We start from the raw sequence: 17,415 nt of genomic DNA on the forward strand, positions 1-17,415 counted from the left end.
AGGCGGACGTGACTGACGACAGCATGCGGACGTAAAGGGGGAAGGGTGTGCGTGACAGAGGAGGCTAAAGACATGCCCCCAGTAGGTATATAGTTACGGTAGGTGCATCGGTTTGGCTAAGGATACCCGAAAATGGCACCTACAAAGAGACACGCTGACAAAGCACAGTTTAAACTGCAAGCTATTAGTTACGCGGAGGAACATGGGAATCGAGCAGCCGCGAGAGAATTCAAGATCAACGAATCCATGGTTCGCAAGTGGAGAAAGTAGGAAAACGAGCTTCGCCAAGTCAAGAAGACGAAGCTGAGTTTCCGCGGAAACAAAGCGAGGTGGCCCGAGTTGGAAGACCAACTCGAGCAATGGATTAATGAGCAAAGAACAGCCGGGAGAGGCGTCTCTACAGTCACCATTCGAGTGAGTGCAATAACTCAGAGCTTGCCATCATTCCGGGAGGCTTGACGAAGGAACTCCAACCGCTGGACATCGGTGTAAACAGGGCGTTCAAAGTGACGTTGCGAGCGGCGTGGGAACGATGGATGATAGATGGCGAACACAGCTTTACTAAGATTAGGAGGCAGCGCCACAATTTGTGAATGGATTGTGGATGCTTTTGGTTAACGTGTCTGCTTGCACGGTTGTTCGAGCTTTCGTAAAAGCCGGCATAATTTCTGAGGAGCCGCACGGCAACGAGACTGACTCCGACAATGACGCGAGGTAACCTGGTGTGTTTGATGGAGAACTTCCCCAGCTGTTCATTTCGGATACAGAAGATGAGAACTTTGATGGATTTGTGGATGAGGATTGATCAAAAAATAACGTGAGTAAATTGTTAAATACTTCAATAAAGTACAACCGAACTCAGTTTTGCTCCCGCTGCCTTTTTAAAAACATTGTTTTAGCATGCATGCATGCTACTGTATGTTTTAAGCTATCTTATGTTTTACCATGCCCGCGCCCAATAATACGGTGCGCCTTATGTATGTGTTAAATACAGAAATAGACCCTGTAACTGAGACTGCGTCTTTTAATACGGTACAACTTATGGTCGTGAAAATACGGTACTTTTTTTATTTAGTCGCAACTTTTCCCCTGGTGATGTTTACACAGAGGATTGGCTCAATACTTACGCAATGTTTGTTTTTTATCATTTAGTCTTTGTACTCTGGCAAAATTGAACAAAGGTGAATGAATTGTGATTAAAAATGTCACAAAATATATGGCATTTATCATTTCGAATTCATCAGGATTCTAACCTTTGTTTTTTTTTAACTTTATTTTAAATGGTAAATGTATTATATAGCACTTTAACAACACCATCACGGTGGCCAAAGCACTTTACAAATGCTAATAGAAACCCACAAAGGCACAGATTAATTTTTTAATTATTATTTTTTTCCCCACAAATTGATTTCCCATTCACAAACTTCAAAAAAAATCAAGGCAATCCTGGCAAAAGCAGGGCTATACTATGTAATATTAAAAGGAAACCTACCTGTTTCTTCATCGATGGCAAACCGTCCAAGTCCACTCCCATCACGAATGGAGTACTGGATTTCTCCATCCCTGCCATCATCTTCATCATTAGCACTGACTTGTAGAAGGGTAGTTCCAATACGCGCATTTTCTTTAATTAATCCTGACAGGGCAAACTGGGCAAAGTATGGTGCATATAGGTTCTCATTTACATCCAAGACCTCTACCTCCACAAAGGTGACAGAGAGAAGAGATACTGGTTTTCCTTTGTCTTTGGCCCGAACAGTGAGGTTGTAGAACTGCTGTGTCTCATAGTCCAGCTCTTTGGTCAGACGAATGGCTCCACTTGTTTTGTCTATCTCAAACCATCCATTGTAATCATTGGCTAAAGAGTAGCGGACCTGGCCACCCAAACCCAGATCTAAGTCTTGGGTTTCTAACCAGGCCACAACTGTTCCAACCGGGAGATCCTCTAGAGCCCTGGCTTTGTACACGCTTGGGATAAAGAGTGGGGGACAGTCATTTACATCTTCCAATATGACTTCTAATGAGGTTACAGAAAACCTCTGTCTCCCTTTCTCTGCCTTATCTCGAGCCTCTATCTTCAAATAAAAAAAAGAGCCAAACTCCCTGTCAAGTTGCCCAGCAACATATACTATGCCATTTGTTGAGTTGATACCAAATTGGGTGGTGCTGGTCAAAAAAGAGTATAAGAGTTCTCCATTTAGTCCGTGATCTTTGTCAGTGGCCTCCACTTGAATGAAATCTGTCCCTATGACTGTGTTTTCAGGTATGACAATTCTATAACCACCTTCTTGCAAAAACTGAGGTGCATTATCATTAGCATCTATGATGTAGACAGTAAGCAAATGCCAAGCAGCTTTCTGTGGCAGGCCAAGGTCATAGATAGTTATGTTGAGGATATAACAATCTCTTTTTTCTCTATCCATGGGAAGAAAAACACGAACAAGACCTGTCTCCATGTCAATCGTAAAACAGCTATCAGTATTTCCATCTGAAATAGAGTAAAGAAGCTGGCCGTTGAAACCAGTGTCCGTATCATACGCATTAATCTGGAAAACACTTGAGCCCACCTTTAGATCTTCTACCACAGAGATATCAGCAGGGAAAGAGCTCTCAAACTGTGGCATTTGCCGATTGACAGAAAACAGGTCAATAAAATCTTCTATTTTTGACTTGTTGCTTGCCTTTGACTTTTTGAGTAATTTTTCTGCTAATTTTTGAGCTACCCTTGTTTCTTTGCAGTTAAAACCTTTGGGGGGAGATTTCCCATTAACAAGCGAAATGTTAACAAACATAGGATCAGAAAAATTCTCACCATCTGTGGCAGTTATTTTGAGACTGAAGACACCATTCTTTGGATTGGCTGTAGCCAAGGGCCTTCTCAGTGCGAGGACCCCTGAATCAGGGTTCAGGTCAAAGTACCCCCACTCATTTCCTGAAATTATTTTGTATTTTACTATATCTAACTCATCTATATCGATTGCAGACATTGTGGTAATCACGTCATCAATTGGGAAGTCTCTGGACATCACACCCTGACATGCTACTTTCTCAAACAATGGCTGGTTGTCATTTATATTCTCCAGGTGAATAGTAACATTTACTTCACTCTCTCGCCTATAAGGTGAGCCCCAGTCAGATGCTCTGACAACAAACACAAAGCTCTCTGAAGAAGATTCAAAGTCCAACTCTTTTGTGGTGCTGATAACACCAGAAAATTGATTAATTTGGAATGGCAAGTTCACAAGACTGGAGATACTATAAGTTATGTATCCATTTTCTCCTTTATCCACATCGACTGCAGAAACAGTTAATACAGCGGTCCCAACTGGTACACTTTCGTTGACAAAAACCTTGTAAGAGGACTGAGTAAATGTTGGCGTATTGTCATTGGCATCCTCAATAGAAATCTGCACTTTAACTTTTAGATCACTATCTATTTCCAGAACCTCCAGGTTAAAGACATTCTGAGTCGCCTGGCTAAACCAACGAGTGGTGGATATGACACCGGTTAAGGTATTTATTTGAAAAAACACATAATCTGCAGAGGGTGTCATGACATATTCTGCATCATCTGGCTCTGGTTTAATTTTCACAGCCAGTACAATTGTACCTGGTGGTGCTATTTCACTCAAATTAACATCATAAAACTCTTGCTCAAACTTGACATCCACTTTTTGCTTTTTGTTAACTGCAATATGAACAACTTTGACTGCAGAGAATTTGGGTGGATTGCCTTTGTCTTTAGCTTGCAATGTTAGGTTACAGCCATGTGGGTAAGTCTCCCAGTAAACTGTCTCAGAAGCCTTAATGGCAAATTCAACTTCATTAAATCTTTCTATGAAAAAATGGTCAGACAGGTCTCCACCAACAATGATCACAGAGTCTACGTCACCATTTAAACCTTCATCTGGGTCTTCAACAGTTACTATGGCATATACTGAATTTTTATCAAGCCAAGAAGGGTTCTGGGTGACCACGTTTATGAGTGGCGCATGCTCATTTACACGCTCAACATGAACAAAGAGTTTGGCCGTGCTACTGACGCCATTATTTCCATAGAGTTTCATGCCTCGGTCCACCGCCAGTATTTCTAAGTCATACCGGTTTTGTTCCTCAACATTGAGGTTTCCACTAAGGGAAACTACACCACTAGTTGGATGCACTGCAAATAGCTCCCTTTTTTCTTTGAAAAAATAGTAAAACTCCCCATTGGAGCCAATGTCTGCATCGGTAGCTGTAACTTGTGCTATGCTAGTCCTGAGAGGGGTGCTTTCTGCTATGGTCACAAAATAAGTGGTGGGGGAAAACAGTGGTCGAAGGTCATTCATATCTAAGACTTGGATGCTGACTTTAGCCCACGTCTCCAGTTGTGTCTCTCCCTTAATCGAGCCTTTGACTGTTAAAACATAGTTGTCCTGAATTTCTCTGTTTAAGATGGCAGCATTTCCACCTTTAGTTCTAATGCGCAAGAAGCAGAAGTCACCCAGAACATACTCCTCAGCCTTGAAAAACCCCTCATCATCTCCTGATGTGATTCTGTAGCGAATATCCCAGGAGCGCTGTACCAGGTGGATTCCCATTTTAATTTTACTGTTGGCATAGGTGCGAGCAGCTGAATTTTCATGGACTGTGGCATGATACACAGGCTGAGTGAAACCAAAATGAGGTGCATTCTGAGGGGCCCCTTGGGTGTTCTGGCCGCAGCAGGGTGGTGGTTTGAAGAGAAACAACAGCAGCAGCAAGATGAGGCCAAGCAGAGGGGCACGCATGCCTGCCCACTGGCCCATATTCACTTCCATCCCATCATCACTCCATCCTGCAACAGAAAAATACAGATGAACATAGCAAGAGAGATTTACAGCAACAAAAGGAACCACAATTTGACCTATGAACACTCTACTCTGTTGGGCGACTAATTACCCAATAGACCACTAGATTGATTGGATGTGGGGAGGGGGTGACAGTGAGTGCACGTTTCTTGGGAAACCAAAATGAGGTCAGACATCATCCTTTTGTGGTTACAAAACAATGACCATCAATTGCAAGTTTCATAAAAACCAGAGTTGGTTTGTGAAGGAACAAAATAATTATATGGCTAGCAAGATAAGTGTAACATCACCAAAACAAACACTGAAGAAACTAACTGGCGTGGACAAAATGATGGGTTACTTCATCATGACCCTATCATAACCATTTTACAAACATGCAATAGCTCCAGAGGAAATGGGATATGGTTTTGAACTGAAAGTCATGTTAATGTGTTCAGTGTATGTTCTCAAAAAAATGCAACCTCAAATATGTGCAAATCTAGTCTTTGGAAGACAAGCCTGATCCGGTAAATGCCATGTTGTGGTCAAAGGAGTGCTACATTGGTCTTCAACTTGATGATTTGGCACTTTTCACCACAAGGAGTACAGAGATGGGGCGGGACAAAAAAGCATATTTATAATAACATATTGCCAAGTACAAAGATGAAATTCTCAATCACATATTGTGTACATATTGCTTTTACAAAATCAACATTTTATTGTCTTGCACAAGAGTGTTGATCTCTGAATGTTTTGTTTTGTCTGCCTGGCCAAAAACCACCTCTGTGGAAACAATGCAAACTGACTCTGAAGCCAACATTTAAATATAATTCAAGTTATTCAGGGAAGACAGACTCAAATCCACACTAGAGAAATGAAGATGAAGGACCTTGCAATTTTCATCTGACCCTAAACTGTCATCGGAATATCAACTTGAAGAGGTTGAGTGGAGGTGGGGGTTGGAAATGGGAAGAGAGGCATTTTGAAGACTTTCCTGTGAGAAGAGTCCCAAAGAAATCTACATCAGTTTTACTAGGTCAGTCCATCTTTGCTCTGAAAAAATAGTGAAAAGAGTGAGGCAGCCCTATAATACCTCAACCAATGCCGAACTACCTTAACAATAGCTGGTTTTGCCTGCTAATTTTGACAAAACCTTAGCAGCATGGAAGACAAGTTAGACACATTAACATGCCAACGTTACAATGTGGAACAAATGCAATTGAAAAATAGGAACTTCCCTGCCAAAGTAGAATGAAGGGGAAAAAAGGCTGAGACATTGAACTTGTGTACAGATTTAAACATGATAGATTTATCACCTGTCGCATTATCACAGACCCAAGGGAAACACTACTCTCTTTCCACTATTCCATTATTCTCTTCAAGTGGGTATGCACCCATGTCACTGAATTACATGCAAATGACTAACAACACATCTCGAGCTTGAGGTAAGGGTTTTTACATATCTGCCTATTACTGAAAGTGTGTCTGTAAGTGAGCTGTTCTGTACTACCGCCACACTGTTATGTACAGGTTGGGCTAATTTACATAAAAACCACCCCCACACCAAGTTTCCTAGCTAATGACTGAGCAGATAGTCTGGCTAAAGTTTTTTGACGCAATGTCAAAAGTCAAGCAGTATCTGTCAGTGTTAGCTGCATTAGCTTCTGATAATAATGTTATAAGAATGTTCAGATGTTCAGGTCATTTGTTGATGTGGGGGTATTTTTGTTTGGCAATGCTACACCGCTACATTAATTGACCTGCAATTAAAGTTTAACTCAGTCGGTTGGTGATGAAATGTTGTGGTGAGAATGCAGTTAAATATCTATGGGCGCTCGCCTTATTTGTGAGTGGGTATGGTTAACACAGTAGGTTGTTTTCTGGGGTTCACAGATTAGCGTTATAACAGGCTTAGCTTCTGATAAACGTTGCCTACGGTATGTGATTGCTCTGTGAAGTTGTTGGTGGGGCGGGGTGTTTGTTTTGGCACTCTGTAAGGTAAAAATGCTTTAAAACGATCTTATTTCTTATTATCTTATTTATCGCACTACTCGTCACTTTAAACTGCATACACTCGTTGAAGTCTCGGCGTCCTTTGCACAATGGTCATTGCACCGGACTATTGCAATATTAGTCATTCGAACTGCTCTAAGTGCTAGAGGTCTCTGGATCTTTTGCACAATTGTCAAAAAAAAAAAAAAAAAGTACCGGCATTACCAAACTACTAGCAACCCTTTATTGCTCAGTGCTTTATGTCTCAAAAGTGTTCTCTGTCCATTGACTGTCTGTTGTTGTACTAGAGCAGCGCCAACTACCGGAGACAAATTCCTTGTGTGTGTTTTTGGACATACTTGACAAATAAAGATGATTCTGATTCTGATCTGATTCTGATTTCACCATGCCAAGAAATATGCTCGAAGCATATGCCTACAATTGTTTATCACTGGGGTATTTCGAGGAAAGCATGCCACAGACATGTTGGTAAGACACTTGGGAACTGTTTTAAAATTAAGAAACAGAAAACGCATAAAATGTCTACTTTAATATGTGAATGTCATTCTCTAGGAGACAGGCTCGAGCTATTTGCTGCAATTATCCCAGGTTTTCACCGGAATTGTGAGTCAGACCACATAATATTTAGGCGCATTGGCTCAGGAAGCAGATTGGTTGTCTCTCAACTTGAAGGTTGCAATCCCCAGTTACAATACAACCTTGCCAAATTATTTTTGGGAAGATAGTGAAGCCCCACTTGCTCCTGACTCAGGAGTTTGTGAATGAGCTGTTACATTGCTTCCACCTCAACCTATGCCACCATCCTCAAACATTTGGATAACGGTGACAATGGAAAGCATCAAAGAAATTAAGATAGTTAAGTAAGTTAATAAATTAAAGATGAGTTAAAAAGTTACGTTAATAATTTATGATACTCAAACTCCACATTGGTGCTTTTTGCAAATACAGTACTTCATGCATACAATATGAATTCATACAGTAGTACTTCATACATATAGCCAACTTTAAGTCGGTTGCTTTGTGTTCACCTGTAACAAATAGCCAAATCAATGTATTCACAAGACGTAAACTTTTATCTCGGTCCCTGGGTGGACACCCCGATCTAATAGAGTCCATTGAGATACAATGGGATGCTATCATTATTGTTTACAAAAAGCAATTCAGAGAATAACCATTTCCTGACAGTGCTTATTACAGATTTTACATTGCTCATGAGGAGTGAGAGCCTGCACTGCCACTACTACTGCTGGTGTAAAGTTAGATGTGCATGATTTAGCCTGCTGTTATTTTCAGTTATGATACTATATTGCCCCAGAGATAGCCATACTTTGAATAACCATAAACACACACAGGCGAAGTATTCCCTCCAGTTTGACACCACACAAACACACTTGTGGCCATCGAGATTCATTCCCGTACCCCACATACTGTATACATAGACTTTTGCCCCCGGGGCTAGCTTGAGGGCAGCGTGCAGTACTTTGATAACAGTTTGATGTTGAGACGTAGAGACGACATGCTGACTTTAGAACACGCTCATCACTTAGACCGTGATTGTGTTGCCCATTAAACAAAGAAACTAAAATGTGTTTGTTTAACAACCAACACAAACCCACTACATAACAGACATGTACTGTATATGTAAATACAAATACAAACAGCAGGATGACAAATGTTCACTAAACTGCACTTTATCCACTTTGGTTGACTTGAAGTTTTATTTATTGTTTATACAGTATGTGCCCTGCGAGATATATATATATATATATATATATATATATATATATATATATATATATATATATATATATATAATTAAATGAGTATGTATCTTTACCGCGTTATTAGGATTCCCACATAGTTTCTAGGCAGGATACACCCCGCTGCAACATGATTGGCTCCGGCGTCGCGGGAAGGGCAGGCTATGTAACGATGCCACGAGATGACCATCCCAAAGTGCGGGAATGTATCACATTTTGTGCAAAATAAAATCAAAGACATTTGTTATGGCGGCACGGTGGGCGACTGGTTAGAGCGTCAGCCTCACAGTTCTGAGGTGCGGGGTTCAATCCCCGTCCCCGCCTGTGTGGAGTTTGCATGTTCTCCCCGTGCCTGCGTGGGTTTACTCCGGGCACTCCGGTTTCCTCCCACATCCCAAAAACATGCATTCATTGGAGACTCTAAATTGCCCGTAGGCATGACTGTGAGTGTGAATGGTTGTTTGTTTCTATGTGCCCTGTGATTGGCTGGCAACCAGTTCAGTGTGTACCCCGCCTCTTGCCCGATGACAGCTGGGATAGGCTCCAGCACGCCCGCGACCCTAGTGAGGAGAAGCGGCTCAGAAAATGGATGGATGGATGGACATTTGTTATGGTGAGGTTTAGGGCTTGGTTTGGTGGTTTAGGGTTAGGGTTTGCGTTAGTGGGAAACATTAACACCGCCACAATTTTAAGTCACATACTTCTTTTGCTGTCTGGAAGCAGTAGGGCGTGTTTTACAGGGATACACCAGCCAATCATAGTGCAATGGGGCACGTCCTGGAGCTAGTAATATTGGAGCAGTGCGTGATCCGTCTAGAAATTACAGTATGTTGGAATTCTAATAATGAATTTTTACCTCCCTACTACTTCTTTATTTTGTTTTTATTCTACTTTTTTTGTACAAATAGATCTCCCTTAATGTGAGAAAGACTAGGGTGTGATCAATTTTATCTTATTACCTTATTAGTCTTGTTTGACTTTCGGCTTGTTAAGTTCACAGGTTATATTTGTGTGATAATTACTGTACTGTACGTTGTTTGATGATCTTAAACATTATAGTGGGGAAACTATGCGAAATATAAGAATTTCAGGAGGCCAATACTTTTTCACAGCACTGTAGACGCATTTAGACTAGATTCAGCTCTCAAGTACATAATTGGTAGTTGTTTTTCATACAGGGAAACACCACTTGCCAAAGCCACTCGTCTCTGCGCGCACACACACACGCATACACAAACACACACACACACACGCACACACACACACACATGCACACCACATGGATGGGGATACAGAAAAACATCCTCTCCACTAAGAAGCCCCACTTACTGTTAGTTCTAAACACCCTCTCATTATCTTTTAATCACTGGCTAATTAGTTTTGAATTGTGTGGGGAAACCAGTCGACTCCACACCCTACGGAAGCTACTGTGGCTTCTGGTTGGTCAGACCTCTTGCTCATATATGTGTTATCAGAAAGACAGGCAGCCAGCTGATAAAGGTTTCTGTTTTTATTGTCTTTCGACATGATGACGAAGTGTGTGAAAGGCCTACAAATACCTTCTACAGAAGCAGGCTGAAAAAGTTCCTTTCATACCTTTACCTTCAGTTACAGTGGAACCTCAGGTTAAGAATTTAATTCTGTTTCTAACCCAAAATGTTCATAAACTGAGGTAATGTTTCCAATTGAAATGAATGGAAATGCAATTAATCCAATCCGTTCCAGGCACAAAACATACTGTACCTATTTAATCAGTGTGTGGTTAAAAATAAATATAGTACAATATAGAAACAAGTGAAAACACACTATTTAAAAGAAATACAACAATAAATAAATCAATAAATAATTCTGATTCATGTATTTGTTTTCTTTTGTCTGTCTCTTTTCTAATTCATTGGTTGATGTTGGTACAACAAACCGATACAGGGGAACTTGTCTTTTTCTTTTTGGAAATTTTTCATTAAGTGGGACATCACATGCTGGCACGGTGAGGACTGGTTAGCACATCTGCTTCACAGTTCTGGAGACCGGGGTTCAAAACCCAGCCCGCCTGTGTGGAGTTTGCATGTTCTCCCCGTGCCTGCGTGGGTTTTCTCCGGGCACTCCGGTTTCCTCGGCAACAAATTCCTCTGCAGCCCGTTTATTTAACCTAATAAATGCCTGAAAACTTTGTGAATTTCGCATCTCTTGCGAAACTTCTCAAACCAGCCTCAACAGACTTTAAAATCATATTCGCCTCCACTTGTGAGGTCCTTGTGCAGCATCTTTGCCTTCTCACAGATGATTGCCTCGCTCATGCTATCACCAGTGAACGCTTTCTCATTTCCCATTAGAAGGTGTAATTGAGAGCACAAAAAAGGTACAGTGCATTGCTTGCATTGCGTGACGCACACAGCCAATGATTGTTACACAGTGCAAAAGGAAGCACAGCAGACATCCTTCTGCTCATTCATGCCAAGCGCTTCCTAACACTATCACTAGCATTTTTTCCTTTTCTTAGGAGCCATTCTAATTGTTTAGCCCTTGTTTAGGAAACGTTTTGCAAGCCATCAGAGACAAATCCAACACAACTGCACTCATAAAAATGATACAAGCCCTTCTTTCATGCAACATATTTATTTTTTGTTTATTTTTCTAAAACAAATCTAATTAACAACTTATACATGTACTTTTTGTTAAGCTGAAGTAATAATTTCATGAACTCCAAACAAATGTGTTTGATTTGAAATTTCAATTGGGACCGCCCATTGCAACGCTCAGACACTTGTTCCTTGCGCTCTCAGCTTGCTTTCTTTAGCGACATTCGACAATTTGTGGCGGCGCTGCTGTGGAGAAAGACAGGTGTGATTCCCCTTCCTGGTGAGTACTGATTATTTTTTAATTTTTAACATTTTTTAAAAATAACCTTTCCCAAAAGACCGCGAAGACTGTCAGCATAGTTGGGCAGGCATTATGGGCTAGCTAGCTATGCTAGGTTTAACTGCTAAAATGGCCTACACTAGAAGTGAGTTTGAGTAGGACTACTCATGTTTGTAGTTACTCTAACTAGTGTTTTAACCGCAGAACGTGTTCTGGAAAAAGTGTACATGTACGTACGGGCGCTACGAATATGAATTATTAACTAATAATTTGTTTTGCCAGATGCCCCCTCCGCATAGCGCCCCACCCCCACCACTCGTGGATTCTGTTGAATGTATGTATGACTCGAAATTCGTGATGTTTGTGCTTTATTCACTTCTCAAAAATCGCCATATGAATGGAAGGCGGGTCATTTATGGGGCATTTATAGTACAGTATATTGTTAAAACACCAAAGGGTAGCTAAATTGCCCATTGAGAGACGAGTAGCACCTGGCACGTGACCTCCTTCCCTCCTCACTCCCTTTTTTCTTGCTGCAAGCGAATCAAGTTGGGCGAAAGCATTTAAGAGTTTGTGACCAAGTGTTGTGCGTACATTAAAGTGAGTACAGTACTTATTGTTTACATTAACCGCACTGGTCTGTTAATGCCGTATTTTATTTGCTAATACTGAATCAGTGTTATTTTTAGCTGCTGCGCCACTGTTGCGTTAAGAGTTTACAAGACGGCTCGTGCACACATTTTATTCTATCCCACTCTTTTGACCATAACAACTGATAAACCGTTGCTTTAAACTGCTGTATGTAATTTCGTATATGGATTTCTGTTTGTTGTCCCCCGTGTGTTGCATTTTAATTAATTTGTTTTCTGTGTTTGTGTTGCTGTTCAGCCCGCGGTCGCTAAGGATGCAGAAAAGAACATCACCACCACAGTCATAAAGATTTACACAATCCGAAAAGATGGGCATGAGGAGCCCGAGGATGTGGGAATTATGATCGAGGGCATTAAAGTCCTCAACAACGCTGGCAGTGTCATCATGGTGTTGATCATGCTGTTTGGGCTCATCAGGGCACTTCATCTAGTCTTTCCAGAAAACCTGAAGTACACCTCTGAAGTTTTCCAGATGATCATTATGAACTAGGATGGACCCAAGCTAGTCCATCAAAGGTACAGCAGCTGAAAATATAACTTTTTTCATAAAGGACAGTCAGGGTGTGTGCTCACAGTCCAAGACTGTCATCGAAGATGCTTTTCTAGTACCGTATTTTCACGACCATAAGGCGCACCGTATTAAAAGGTGCAGTCTCAGTTACGGGGTCTATTTCTGTATTTAACACATACATAAGGCGCAACGTATTATTGGGCGCAGGCATGGTAAAACATACGCTAACTTAAAACGTACGGTAGCATGCATGCACGCTAAAACAATGTTTTTAAAATGGCAGCGGGAGCAAAACTGAGTTCGGTTGTACTTTATTGAAGTATTTAACAATGTACTCACGTTATTTTTTGATCAATCCTCATCCACAAATCCATCAAAGTCCTCATCTGTATCCGAAATGAACAGCTGGGCAAGTTCTCCATCAAACACGCCAGGTTCGAGTCAGTCTCGTTGCCGTGTGGCTCCTCAGAAATGATGCCGGCTTTTACGAAAGCTCGAACAGTGCCAGCAGACAGTTAGCCCAAACATCCCCAATCCATTCACAAATTGTGGCGTATCTCGCCCGGCACTGTTCCCCCTCGTTTTAGTAAAGCTGTGTTCGCCATCTGTCATCCATGGCTCCCACGTCGCTCACTTCACTTTGAACACCCTGTTTACACAGATGTCCAGCGGTTCGTCAAGCCTCCCGGAATGATGGCAAGGTCCAAGTTATTGCACTCAGTCGAATGGTGACTGTAGAGATGCTTCTCCCGGCTGTTATTTGCTCGTTAATCCAACTCGGGCCACCTCGCCTTGTTTCCGCATTTTGTTTTTCTTTTTTTCAACGGAAACTCAGCTTCGTCTTCTTGACTTGGCGAAGCTCGTTTTCCTGCTTCCTCCACTAGCGAACCATGGATTCATTGATCTTGAATTCTCTCGCGGCTGCTCGATTCCCATGTTTCTCCGCCTAACTGATAGCTGGCAGTTTAAACTGTGCTTCGTAAGCGTGTCTCTTCGTAGGTGCCGTTTTCGACTGCGGTCAAGCCAGCCTCCACTCGTAAAGTAGCAGTCAAGCCAGCCGCCCCTAATTTTGTTCATACTAGGCATTACGGTAATAGGTCGCCAACTCGTGGCGAAAGCCACCTTCAAAATAAAAGCTTCCCAATAATATGGAAGTCAGTGCTCTTCGGTTGAGGAATGCAACCAGAAAAGTAAATTTGAATCTTGAGATAGATTAAAAAATTGTTTCTTTGATATCTTAGGAAAAATAAATGGTAAATGGACTGCACTTATATAGCACTTTATCTACATCATCACAGTGCCCAAAGCGCTTTACACAGCCTCAAATTCACACACACATTCATAAACCAATGGGCGGCTGCTGCCATGCAAGGGGCTGCCAGGCCCACTGGGAGCAAATTAGGGTTCAGTGTCTTGCCCAAGGACACTTCGACATGCGGACAGTCGTAGCAGGGATTCAAACCTGTTCTACCTACTGAGCCAAAGCCACCCCAACATAATCCCATTGGTATCACAAGACAAGTCCAGATCTGTGTGACAGACCACGAAGGACTCCACTAAAAGATTTTTGATGAGGATCTGATATTATATTTCAAAATAAAAGTCTCTGAAAACAACTAAACAAAATTTTTTAATGCATCTCAAGATTCAAATTAACCTTGCTGGTTGCATTTCTTAACCGAGGAGCATTGACGTCCGTATTATTGGGAAGCTTTTGAGAGGCTGGCTTGACCGGCGCTATATAAAGGGGGTGTGCCTTTAGCGTCCTCCTTCATGCGCGCCCTTCCCCCCTTTACGTCTGCATGCTGTCCTCAGCCACGTCTGCTTTTCCTCTGTATAAGCAGCGTGTCGGCAGGAAATGCTCCCAGTCAGTCAAGCGGAGCGCTCATCAAAGTCACACAACATTTACAGATTTTGGAACTCGGTGCACACATAAGGCGTGGTGCCGCATTATAAGGCGCCCCGTCCATTTTGGAGAAAATGTACGACTTCTAAGTGCGCCTTATGGTCGTGAAAATACGGTACTTAAAATGTGTTAATTCAAGATACACTAACCTGCGTTACTATATGAGAGACTAGATTCAAAGGTGTTTTATACAATTACAAAGAAGCTTAAAAATGTAAGCATGTAAAGTTCAAAATGCATTTCCAAAGAATGTAGTTTTATTTTGTCAGTTTTCAATAAAAACACATTTACCAGATTTTGTGTTGTGTGAAATAAATTGTGGGGAGGGGTAAACGCTAAAATAATTTATTTTAGACTAATTATAGTAATTTGAGTTGGACTGATGTGAATCCATTTAGGTCACTTAATGTACTTATTTTATTTGGCTGACTCAATTATACCACATTATACGGAACTACTAAGTTTGAGTTGGAGTCACACAAATAAAATGGATGGAAAACCTGCCCAAAATGTATTTGTGTTCATCCAATGAGTGATTTTTTGGAGTGTGTTGCTTGATCTGTGATCGGGTGAGCAACTGTGCACAGGCGGAAAATACACCTCCAGACAACTATCGTGTTGTATATTTTGATGTGATTACGCTGACATTAACCATTTGTGGTCTTAACCTAAGAGGCGCTACAATACAAAAAATAACACATACTGTAGAGAGTTTTTTACCACAAAAATAAAATAATTTTCAGACTTTTGGTCACGCCGTAGATTTGTGATTGGATGAGCGATTGTGTGGAGGCAGAACTTCCGCTTTCATGCACATCAGGCTGCTGCCTTCTGCTGCGGAGCAGACAACTAGCTTGATGTGGTTTTGGCTGATAGTAACTATTAGGAACCATTCTGAGGCATAAGATCAAAAGAACATACACAAGATACAGTACACTTATTGTAATCCGTTATGCAAAGAGCAAATAATGGTTATGCAGCGCGAAGCAAAACATACATCAGTCCATGCCAAGACTTTGCAAATCGAAAATAGTACGTAAATAGAGGTAGAGATTTAAACATCACTAACATTCATGTACTTACACTACAAAAAAGAAATACATGCTTCATGAAAATTTAATTTTGTCAGTTAAGGCGTCTCACTGCCAAGTCTTGCTTTGTGAATAAAAAGAATAAAAAAAGAGAGTTGTCTTGTATTCCTACTGTGATGATCAAAGGCCAGTCTATCTGGAAAGAGTGTAAGAAACTAGACTGGTGGATGGATTAAAGTGCATTAAAGCCATAGGAGAAAACAAACAAAAGCAAGAAATAGGAGTGTGTATTATCTTATCCACAGAGAGAACTGCACCCACAAGACTGACTGAAACCATGACTGTCGACACTGTTAAACAAATCAATCAGCAAAATCCCATTGGGCCGAGGAAAAAGTCAATTACTCCAAATCCGTTATTATTTTTTTCATGGCCATCTCAAAGAATGTAGCATTCCAAAATCCCCAGATGACTCATAGTAAGACCAATTAAAACCATTTTTTTTCATCACAGACTGATTTGGCTTAAACCAGTGCGTGGGTAAATGTTTGTTTTTTGTTTGTTTGTTTCATTTTGCTTCTGTGTGATAGAAAGAGAGACAGAGAAAGAGGGAGAGACAGAGTCAGGAAGAGAGTGAGTGAGTGAGTGAGTGAGTGAGTAACTGAGTAAGTGACTGAGAGTGTATATCCACAATAAAAATGAAAACCTTACCTCAAATAAATTATTTATTCTCAATGATTACAATACCTCATCAAATGGATGCACCACAATGAGGAGCATCATTCTTGGCTAGAATTAGAACAGATAGACTGCATCAACATCAAACTCCCAAAAGTCTTAAATGCCATAAATGCTTCAAGAACCCAATAATCGCATCCACCTTAATGGCTTGGTGGAAAAATGTAGAATCTACAGGATCTCAATTAGCTCCGAGTATCCTCTCCCCAATCTGACATAATCCAGATTTTGAAATTAACAATATACCCCTTAATTTTAGCACATGTGGAAAAACATGGAATTCATCACCTACAACAACTATTTAACGGTAATGTTTTTAGGAAACGTGATGACCTGTTCTAAGAATTCAAAATTCCAGGTGTAAACTTTCTTCAATACAATACATTAAAAGCAGGAATAAAAAAAGAATAACAACACTCCAGAGCACCTCGAACTGCCGGAGTTTGTCAAGTAAATAGTGAAGCTTCTTCTTAAATCAATGCAATCATTGCAGGCAGTACGCTGACCGACTGGTTAGCACATCTGCCTCACAGTTCTGAGGACCGGGGTTCAAACCCAGCTTGATGCATGTTTTTTGGGATGTGGGAAGAAACCGGAGTGCCTGGAGAAAACCCACGCAGGCACGGGGAGAACATGCAAGCTCCACACAGGCAGGGCCACGGATTGAACCCCGGTCCTCAGAACTGTGAGGCTGACGGTCTAACCAGTCGTCCACGGTGCCGCCTGAATATCCATCATAATACTAAGAAACCACAGCAGCATCTTAAAAATTCCACAGTAAAACTGTTCCGGCATAAAAGGGATACATATCCTCCATTCTGCTTGACCTAACGGCTGAACAGGACGAAACAAAAAAAAAAAAGAGTCAGTGAGTGAGCAAGTGCACAAAAAAAGCAGAAAGAAAATATGTCCAGCACCAAACTTCAGTTTCACTGCCTTAACAACAACCATCTCTGAGACAAACTAGTAAAAAACAAAAACAAAGGTGTCTCACTTGTTCAACTCATAAAAGTTTAACTTTTGTTGGCATTAGTTCAACTCCCAATTAAATCAATAGTAGAATCCATATCATAGTGTTCCTATTTCCACAACAAAATAATTACAATTCCATGTACCGAGCACAGGGAACCAACATGCTG

The 17,415-nt window shown here is 41.2% G+C and overlaps 1 protein-coding gene and 1 long non-coding RNA gene across 8 annotated transcripts in view; one reads left to right on the forward strand and one right to left on the reverse strand.

Moving 5' to 3' along the window:
- fat3a (FAT atypical cadherin 3a) overlaps positions 1 to 17,415 on the reverse strand; it is a 182,085-nt gene that overhangs the window by 99,294 nt on the left and 65,376 nt on the right. For all 7 annotated transcript variants that reach the window (XM_061681170.1, XM_061681168.1, XM_061681171.1 and 4 more), the window contains exon 2: positions 1,493 to 4,816. In XM_061681170.1, the coding sequence (XP_061537154.1) occupies positions 1,493 to 4,799 (3,307 nt within the window). In that variant the 5' untranslated portion in view covers positions 4,800 to 4,816. The remainder of the gene's footprint in view (positions 1 to 1,492; positions 4,817 to 17,415) is intronic.
- LOC133405273 (uncharacterized) lies at positions 11,336 to 14,669 on the forward strand. The gene is made up of 3 exons (XR_009768937.1): positions 11,336 to 11,440; positions 11,723 to 11,774; positions 12,329 to 14,669. It is a non-coding gene; the product is annotated as an uncharacterized LOC133405273 (long non-coding RNA).

This window comes from Phycodurus eques, chromosome 7 (assembly GCF_024500275.1).
Source record: "Phycodurus eques isolate BA_2022a chromosome 7, UOR_Pequ_1.1, whole genome shotgun sequence".
In the NCBI taxonomy this organism is placed as follows: domain Eukaryota; kingdom Metazoa; phylum Chordata; class Actinopteri; order Syngnathiformes; family Syngnathidae; genus Phycodurus; species Phycodurus eques.